The sequence below is a fragment of the Arachis duranensis genome, chromosome 3 (genome assembly GCF_000817695.3).
Source record: "Arachis duranensis cultivar V14167 chromosome 3, aradu.V14167.gnm2.J7QH, whole genome shotgun sequence".
NCBI classification, from domain to species: domain Eukaryota; kingdom Viridiplantae; phylum Streptophyta; class Magnoliopsida; order Fabales; family Fabaceae; genus Arachis; species Arachis duranensis.
Genome location: NC_029774.3, coordinates 58,034,908 through 58,045,265, shown reverse-complemented (window position 1 = coordinate 58,045,265; position 10,358 = coordinate 58,034,908). Strand labels below are relative to the sequence as shown.

At 33.1% G+C, this 10,358-nt stretch overlaps 1 protein-coding gene across 1 annotated transcript in view; it reads left to right on the top strand.

Annotated features, from left to right (window-relative positions):
- The first annotated feature begins 4,023 nt into the window (after nt 1-4,023).
- The window catches only part of LOC107479508 (cation-chloride cotransporter 1), a 17,605-nt gene continuing 11,270 nt past the window's right edge, over nt 4,024-10,358 (top strand). Inside the window, exons 1-6 of the mRNA XM_016099638.3 lie at nt 4,024-4,232; nt 4,464-4,635; nt 5,080-5,232; nt 5,491-5,569; nt 8,717-8,808; nt 10,091-10,205. Of these exons, the coding sequence (XP_015955124.1) occupies nt 4,472-4,635; nt 5,080-5,232; nt 5,491-5,569; nt 8,717-8,808; nt 10,091-10,205 (603 nt within the window). The 5' untranslated portion in view covers nt 4,024-4,232; nt 4,464-4,471. The remainder of the gene's footprint in view (nt 4,233-4,463; nt 4,636-5,079; nt 5,233-5,490; nt 5,570-8,716; nt 8,809-10,090; nt 10,206-10,358) is intronic.

Here is a 10,358-nt window from a genome sequence, read left to right as displayed (position 1 = left end):
CACTATCATTAATCACAAAATCTTCTTCCTTCTCGTATTGTTCAATGAAATTAAAAAAAAAAAAGAAAGAGAGAGCCGAGAGTAACTCTTAAGAGAAACCGTGACCCTCCATCATTTTCTTTTCTTTATTTTTTCTAATTCGTAATTCTAATAAGAAATTTAATCTGGTAAAAGTGTTTGTATCTTCCTCCTCTACGTGTTGCATTATTTTTATTCAGTGGAAGCTGACGGTGACGTAGCTCCCCTTCCTCTTAATTTCGGCCAATTAGAATTATAAAACGCACACATAATTTCTGATGCTTTCCTCTTTAGCAGCTCGGTTAAAAAATTTCTCCAGAGCTTTTGTTGATTTTGATTTCATACGGAGGTAGGAGGTTTGTTTTTAAAGTTAAATATTTTAATTTAAGAATGTCTAAAAAGTTTATTGAATAATTACAAATAATTTATGAGAGTCTAGTATTACTAATTGATATGAATTTGTTGAATTGTGGTTATAAATGGTGTTTAATTGGTGTTGTTTGTTAAACTGAGGTATGAATTAAATTTGGATTGAGGTTGTGAATGTTGCTAAAATTTCTAGTCATGTTAATTTCTTAGTTTGATTGATGATTTAAGATTTGTTTGATAATAATAAGTACTGTTGCAATGATTTGGGAATTGTTGAGAGAATGAAGGAGCCTGTAAGGGTGGTGAATTCGAATATTAAGGGAGGTCCTGTCCAAGTTTTTATAAAAAGGTATACAAAAATGTGATTTTAATTTAAAAATTCGACTTATAAACTTGTTTTGAGAAATGTTTCTATATTGAGTAAAGAATAGGTTTACATATTTATACATATCGAGAAAATGGTTTTATATTGAAAGGTTTGATTTATATTTCTAAAGTAAGGAATGAGTTGGATTTAAAATTGTTGGAAAGAGTTTGAGAAGGCGTTAGTTGATTTATTGGTAACAAATGGAGAGTTGAAAATAATTTGATATTGAAACTAGTTAGCTTTTAGATTTATAAATACTTTGATAATGAATATGGTTTGTTGGATTTATCAATGATTTTTGAGAATTGAAAATGATTTGGTAGAGACCCTAGAAGGGTGGCATAGTCTGATTTTTAGAGGAAATGCTGCCGAATTTTTATAAAACTAAGACTTTATTTAAAATGTTATTTAAAACAAATTTAATTTAAGAATATTATTTGATTTCGATTTATTATGAAAAGAGTTTTGTTTTCAATTCGATTTATTAAGAAAAGCATAATATTTTAAACTCAATTTTTTGAGAAGGGATTTTCCTTTAAGTTATGTTTTGAGTTTGGTTTGATAAGAAAGAAAAAAGAAGAATGAAAAGTAAAGGAAAGAGAGATAATTAAAGGAATATCTGCCACAGGAGAGTAGAGAACAAGGATTAAATGAATATATTAAGTAAAGGACTGTCTTCCACAAGAGAGCAGAAGCGACTTTGTTTGGACCTTAGTGCCAAATATATAGTGCCCACACACTGAGAACTATTTTCCAAATGTAAGCACATTGAAAGTCACACTGTATAGGCCGTAAGACTTATATAAGCACACTGTATGCATCTGGAAAGCCATATCTGAGACTCGTGCTCGGGTAATGTTGGGAACAAATAGGCAATCGACACATGAGCTCATGGCCTGTATTAGGAATAGACATGCATCTTGTTGTTTGCACATTTGCATTTGGTTGTGTTTGCTTATATTATTTTTCTGTGATTGTGATATTTGACTTGTTTGTATGTTGGTTTGAATCCCTTATTACTTGTGCTGTTAGTTCACGGATGTATTGAGGTGAGATATTGTGGTTGAGAAATGATTATGTGGCTGAGAGATGGTTAGTATGACTAATTTTGTGATTACAATTTGTTTTGAGTTTAGAAATTTAAAGAAAAGTAATTATTTATCTAAAGTAGAAATAAAAAGTATTTTCAGGAATTTAATAAAAATAATTTTATTGAGTAAGGCTAATTATTTGCATTTTATTTCCTTACTTTTACTATATTCCTATTCCCTACCGAGAACGTGTAGTTTGTTCTCACCCTAAAATCTTTCACTCTTTCAGTGACACAGGTTCAAAGACTCAGTTTGAAACTGCGGGCGATTATTTGACTTATTTATGAGTTGAGTTGCTTTTATAAAATTCCCCCGCCTTTGTTATTTAAGATTTATTTTATACGGAGGGATAAGAATTGTATTCGAGTTTTATATTGAATTCTTTTGTATGACATCTATTATTAGTAATAACTATGTGACTGCTATTACTTGATGATCTTTGATATGTGATTTTAATTGATAAAAACAAAATTTTCAGTCATTTTCTTAAAAAATTGAAACGTGACATCAAATTAAAGGCTCAATATTAAACAGTTAATAAGGAAAACAAATTAGTAACATATTACTTTTAGTACGATCATGACGTGCTAAAAGTTAGAGTGTTATATATTATATTAAAATTAGTTATATAAGTTTTCGTTTATCTATAAATAAATAATATATGAATGTAAAATACATAATTTAAATTTAGTTGTGTATTTTGTTTGATTGTCTTGCTTTTTTATTTAAAGAGTAAAAATTGATTTATCACTTTATTTTTTTATGTAAGTAATAAAATATGTGTTCACGAATATTTTATAAAATTTATTTAAAAGCATTTGATTTCTTTCCAAGATATTTTTCTAACTATTATCCACACGAAAAAAATATGAAATAATCATTTTCTTAGAAAGAAAAACTTGGTGTGATACTCACAAATTAATAAAAAAACAACAAAAAAAAGTAAGAGAAAGAAAAAAAATAAAAAATAGAATAAATACTCAAATCATCTTTTTTATTTTTACGAAAGAACATTTTAGTAGGTTATCATTTATTTTTTTGTTAGAGATGAGATGATACTTAATTTAGTTTTTAAATTTTTACGTAAGTCTTAATTTAATCTTTAAAATTTTAATTGTCTCTATTTAATATTTTTCAAATTTTATAATTGTAATTTACTTTAGTTTTTGGCACAATTTTTGATATACAAATATTAAAAAAACTGCTGAGATAAATAGTTAGATAACATCTGTGTTCTATGTAATAAGTACGAGGAGGACATACACCACTTGTTTCTATATTGTGATTTTACTTGGCAGGTTTGGAGTGCTTGGTTGGCGATGATTGGACAACAATGGTCTATCTCAGGATCCATAAGAGAACATTTTCTGAGCTGGACAGAGGGGCCAAGGAGGAGAGAGGATAGAGAGCAACGACTGAGATGCTTCTGTGCGATCGTTTGGAACATCTGGTTGGAGAAGAACAGGAGGATATTTCAGAACAGAAGCAAATGTGTTGAAGATATCACCCACATGACTGTGTTGAGCCATAACGAGTGGAGTGGTGCAGACCCCTTTAGTTGTTGATGGCAATGCCGGAGGTGACAAGGGGTGTCTTTTCTTTTAAGATTACTATGTTTTATTTTGGTTGTTTATTTTACTGCTCCACTATATTGTGTTGAGCTTTTTCTATTCAAAAAAAAAAAACTGCTGAGATAAATAGTTAGATGTTATGCTAAAATTGTTGTTTTGATTTTGTACTCAAATAATCTGAAAATTATATTATAACTGCTGTTAATTGAAATTTTTCCTTTTAAAATAAGTGATATAATATCGTTTTAGATTATTTGAGTGTCAAATTAAAATAATATTGTTTTACTTGTGGTATTTGGATGTTTAATTATCTATGTCAATATTTAATGTTTGTATGTTAAAAAATATTTTAAGATTAATATAAGTTATGCCTGTAATGTTTGAAGATTAAATAAAATTGAAATTTTAAAAATTAAATTGAAGTAGTTCAGAGATTAAATTTAGTATTAAAGGGTTAGTGATTATTGTTGTTCGTTAAAATGTACAGACGAATTGAATATTTAATAAGTATTTAAAATAACTTGGAGAAATAGTATGAAACGAAAAACGAACACAAAGACGAGAAAAAACACCCACGTTGAATTGAATCCGACTGGTTAAAAAATGACTGCATTTGACAATTAATAATACATCCATCGCAAGAAAAAAGAAAACGAGAAAGAGAAATGAAGCCGCATTCTTATCAAATCCGGCATTGTTATTTTGCCATTGCTCCCCCTCGTCGTTTTTAAGTCCCCGCGTTCTTGTGTTCGCGTCTCTCTTCTACTTCTTTTTCTTCATTCCAGTCAAAGACGCTTCTTCATCTCTCTTAACTCAGTACGTATGCATACCACCGTCATCGTCATTATCATACACATAACTCATAACACCTTATATGTGTTATATTTATGTATTATATATACATAGCGCATAATAATTAATAAATCAATAATAAATCTTGGATCTCAATTTTCTCGCTGCATTCTCTCTCTCTCTCTCTCTCTCTCTCTCTGGATTTCGGATTTCTCCGATTCACTATATTTTTTTTGGATCTGTGGTTTTTGTTAGATCGGAAAATGGAGGATGTGGACCTTGACGGTGGCGGTGGCAGTGGTCGCAAGTATCGGCCTGTGTTGGACAGCGATCGTGCGGTGCTTGAGATGTCTTCAATGGATCCTGGATCCTCTTCCGCTGCTTCTTCTTCTCAACCGTTTCGGGATCAACCTCCTCCTAATCTCAGGTACCACCGCATCCATGGTCTTTTGTTTTTGTTTTTTTTTTTCGTCTTAAAAAAAATACTGTATATGTCTTGCGACTGTAGTAACTTTTCATTTGGTTATTGAAAATTAGGATTAGAGTATCCGTTGGAGAAGTGCTGAATGAGTGAGAGAAATTTTTAGTGCTGCATGTTGGGTTGATCCTGTGATACTTAAGAATGACATTGGATGAGTTCGTCCGGTGGCTTATAGTAGTCAATTGATGAGCCTTAGTATATCCTTCTAATTATTGATTCAAGATTCTTAATTAAAAGTTCCACACAGAATGGCTTGAGTTGTAATTTACATGACATGTGAGTGGGATTTTGATTAGGAGGATTGCCAGGCATACTATACTTGTTAGGTTCCTGTTCTATTTTGATTGAAGTCGTTTTGTTTGGCCTGAAAGTGGCTTTTTTATTTGTCAGAAAAATAAACGTGGGTAATGGTGCTACTGAGGCTTCTAATGCTAAAGAAGGGAACAACTCTCCTAGTCAGCCACAGCCTAATGGATCCCATCAAGAATCAAAGCTTGAACTGTTTGGTTTTGATTCCCTTGTCAATATACTTGGTCTTAAAAGGTATGGAGATTCACTGGTTACTGTGAACTAATTACTAATATTCCTCTTTAGAAGTAGAATGCTGTTTTTAAATTTACATGCTACTGTTTTGTTATTCTCTGGTTTGTACTCAAACTCTGGTTTGGTCTAACGCTTCTAAATTGTTTCTTAAAGGGGAAGGTTCTTTTGATCAATGTTGATTGCAGAATTTGATAGTTTGTGTAAGCTTTGTTTGGTCATTCTGGCGTAAATAAATTTTCCATTTCTGTCTTTTCTCAGCATGACTAGTGAGCAAGCTGTGCAACCATCTAGTCCTAGAGAAGGCGAAGATATTTCTATCACTGTAGGGGAGCCAAAGGTATTGCTAATTCTCAAGTTTACTTCCTTTGAATTGTATCCCTCTATATTTGCCTCTTCTAGCAGCAATGACATTCAAATGTAGTTATGGATTGTTGAGGTAGAAGAGAGAAGAGAAAGACTGTGTGAATTCTGTCTATCTAAGCTACACAACTAAGTCTTCTTTACATAGACTGAATGTGATGAATGTACATAACTACAAGATATTACAATTTAACGATCATATCATAACTTGTTAATATCATAAATTACATAATTGTGCAAGTGGTGATGGGAACTGGCTAAGGCGGCCAACTGCAGCTGCAGTAAAATGGTGGATGGTGGCTGTTTTCAGGCTGTCAGAAGGATGATGAGAGTTGGTGACAGGTTGAGGACGAAATTGAAAGGACAGCATGTTTTCCAAAAAAATTCACAAAAAGACACAAGATCTTCCTGAAGACATGATTTAGTGATGATACCTTTCTCTTTTGTCTCTAGATACCATGTTGAGATAGAAGAAAGAAGAGAAAAAATGCCTGAATTACGTGTGCCTGAGCTAGAACATGGAGTCTTGTTTATATCAGACTGTGTGTACAATGAATGCTCATAATTACAAGATATTCACAAGTAACTATGAATCATAATCGATTCTATACTATCCTAACTACACTAAATTACAGATTCTAGCACTGATTTATATGATGTGTGCACATTGCATTCATGGTTTGAATTTACCAAAATAATACATTGACCAAGTTAAAAAAAATGTCATAACAAGAATAACTTAGATTTCTGAATAACTTGTTTTCTCTAGGCATTTCAAGATATTAGATAAGAAAAATAAATAGGTTTATTATTATTATTATTATTATTATTATTATTATTATTATTATTATTATATTGATGATGATGTGACAATACTATTGTGAATTTTTTTTTCATGATCATGATTCATGAGTAATAGTGAGTTAGCTAAGTGACAGTGAAATCTAGAGAAGAGTTATTATAAGCATAGCCAGCTAGAATAAGGCACTATAAGGTAGTAACGGCTGTCATAACTCATAACTAACTTAAGATTGAAAGGACTATTCTTCCCTTTGGACTGGCTTCACAGCATGTTATTCTTCCTTGTAAGTAAGAACACATCACTGCCAAAATCACTGATACTGAACATTACACATTTTTGGAACTTCGTCTCTGATTCTCTGAATTCTCTCTTTTCCCAAAACTCTATTAATGAGTAATTGCTCCTTCCTTATCTTAGCTCATAAGAATGATTTCGTGTACATGGCCATGATAATTAAAGTTATGTTCTCTTTTAATAATTTCCTCCGAAGTTTTTTAGGCCTCCCACTATTTTTGACTATCAAACTACACTCCTTCTGATCCATGCTCCTTTCCCTCATTCATCAAGATCCTTATCCCCAACATCAAGCTTATGTTTCTGTTGGTTTGTACTGCCCAACATTTAGTCACATGTGACATTCTGTTGTGCTAAAACTTACCATTAAGCTTTAATGGTACTTCCTATTGCATATAAGGCTTGAAGCATTCCTTTATTTTGAGTTTTTGACAACCTAGCTTGAATCTTATTATTTATATCTCACACTATCCCTCCAATCATTTTAGATAATGGAATCAAGATTCTTCACGTTTGTGACTTGTGGGATGATGATGTCTCCAATTTTCACTTCCAAGCTTGTGTTTATGTGTTGCTTGGTACATTCCATCTACTCTGTTGTACTTTGACATCTTTAGAAACCATATTCTTCCAAGGTTTGTCTCCACAAATCAAGCTTCTCATTTATTTCTTCTGTCAGTTTTTTAACTAGGACTATATCATCGACAAAATGCATTCAAGCTGCTGCTACACCTGCTGTTGTAGTCTTGTATATATTCTATAAGTAAATTCAAGACTCAATTATAAAGATAGGAGCTTAGTGAACCTTTAATGCGGTCCCATAGGCTTTGTTTGCAGTGATTTATGTACAATAAGATAAAGACAAAAATACACTATTTTTATATCATGTTTGGTTGCAGGGTACAAGATAAAATGCAATAAATCACAATTCTATCTATAGTTAAATTTACCATTTCGCCACAACTACCACTCCATCATCATTGTTTCCCATTCTCTCTTCCAATCATCCCAAAGCACCACCCCCACCAACCTTACCCTAAACAAATACAAGGAACAAATTTTTTTCCCCAAAAAAGCAATTATAAAAGGCAGATCCAGAGAAGGGAAAAAAAGATGTAGGAAACGAACAAGGATGAAGGTATGATGTTGCTGTTCATGCAAAAATGAAGGAGATGACCTCCATGGGCGTTGACATGGAGGAAGTGGACATGGTTGCTGTTTGCTGTCTCAGGCTGATGTTGCCACTCGTGTTGCTGCTGTTCATGCAGAAACTGAGGAGCAGCCTCCGTAGTGGCCACCATGAAGCAAGAGGATGTGGTCATGGTTCGTTGTCGCAGCATTGCTGCAGATTGTCTGACTCTGTTCTTCTTCACTAGCTGATGCTCATCGTCATCAGTGGCAGTTTTGGTGGCATTGATTTCTTATGAAGATGTGGTTGCTGTTTGCCATTGCAGGGCCATGTTTCTACTTTTATTGTTTCTTTTCATGTGGAAACGAAGGAGGAGATGACCTCCATGGCTGCAGCCAAGAAGGAAGAGGACCTGGTCACTGTTTATCATGGCAGTACCGCTTCAGATCATCCCCCACTTATCTTCATCACTATCATATAGGTTTTCCAAGTCAATGAAGACCATATTTAAATATGTCAAGTTGCTTTGCTATCTCTCCATTAGTATTCATAACAAGTAGATAGCTTCCATGGGAGACCTACCAGGCACAAAACCAAATCTTCTCTATATTGAGGTCTTCTCTTAGACTTTGCTCCATCACCCTCTACAGTGATATGCAGTCCCTCAAATATGTACTTCCTCTAATATGTACTTCTATAGTCCACTCTGTTGGATTATTTGTTTGTTACTAGGTATCTAGGTCGAGATGAGTTGTTCTAATTAAAGCAATCTAAGCCATTTAATGTGGAGTTGCAATTCCTCATACTCCGTGAGAGTTTGACATTTCATGTGATCATTGGGTTTATTAATTTTGGACTTATTTCCTTTTATTTTTTTGGCCATGATCATTTATTTGCAGCCTGCTGCTCCCAAGCTGGGTACAATGATGGGTGTATTCATTCCATGCATACAAAGCATTTTGGGCATCATCTACTACATTCGTTTCTCTTGGTAACTTGCATGTCTTTAAATCTTTCCTCAGTTATTGATTTTTTTTTGTTTTTCGAATTTAATATTTGAATATCATGGTATGATGAGAGTCTCATGAAAATATTATAACTTGGCTTCTGTATATAAACAGTAACTCTGATTCATTAGGTTGCAACTTACAACTTAGTATTTCACCAGTTTCAAGCAAATTATCAATCACTATGCCCACTTCTGAGAATAATTTATGGTTGAATGCCAAATCATTTGTGAGATTTGATTATAGCAACCAAATGTCATGAGTTTTCTCAAAGGCATTCATGGTTTTATATTTTCTGTCAAACATGTCTAACTTAAGTGAAGTAGCTGAGTGTGTCCTACAACAACAACAACAAAGCCTTATGCCCTTATCCCACTACGTGGGGTTAGCTACATGGATCAAATGACGCCATTGAGCCCTATCATGTATTATGTCTACAGTGAGATTGTTTACTACAACCTTAAATATGTATAATATATGTAAAATAATTAGTAAATGATTAATAATATTGTATCATATTTAAATTTTTACTTTAATTTATGTTATGTATGTGATGATGGTTATATAAATTTTGAAATTTAATTTTATTTATTGGATTTTAATCATTATAAGGGTGAGTAGAGGCGGGACAGGATCAACGTTTTACTACTCGCGAGTAAAAGTGGAACGGGTTCTATGTGGGTTGTTGTACGGCGGGACGGGGTCGGGTAGAGCAAAAATCCACCCCTACCCGCCCCGTTGCCACTGGCCTACAACCTTAGATAAATGCTGGGTGTTGCCTAGAACCATAAAAGAGTTCCTGTTGACTAGGTTTCTTGTTGGTTTTGTGAGATAAGACTAGAAGTCTAGCATCTACTTTGTGTAAAGCTTTTGACCTTTATAGAGGACCTTCCCTCTCAGAGATGTTGAGAGATTATAAATAACTCTTTAGGTTGTTTTTTGCTCTTATATAGAGAAAGTCTGATCCTCTTTCTTGTGCTATTCTTCTCTGTCTTAGTGAAATAGCCAACTTTCTAGATTTGTTTCAACTCTCTCTCTCTCTCTCTCTCTCTCTCTCTCTCTCTTCTGTTTTTTCTCTCTGAATTTTCCTCACTTTCCTGCAAACTGTTTTGAGCCGATACCAAATAGGCCAATGCATTATTTTCACTTTTGTAATATTTGTTGTAGTTTCCTTAACTATTTTGCATATGATTGAATTAGATGGATTTGCCATGGTTAAACTAACGGTACTTTGGATTATTTTAACCATAATCATTATTATTGTAGGATTGTTGGAATGGCTGGCATAGGAGAGTCATTTCTGCTTGTTGCTTTGTGTGGCTTGTGTACTTTTCTTACATCAATATCATTGAGTGCCATTGCGACTAATGGTGCTATGAAGGTAATTATAATAGTTTAACTACTATTTCTTTGGTATGACTATTGCCTTCTTTTGAAAATATTTGGTTAGAATTTAAAGACAGCATGCTGTCTTTAATGATTATACCACAACTTTTATGCTTGGGTTGTCAATTCTAAAAATGGAGACTGCTGA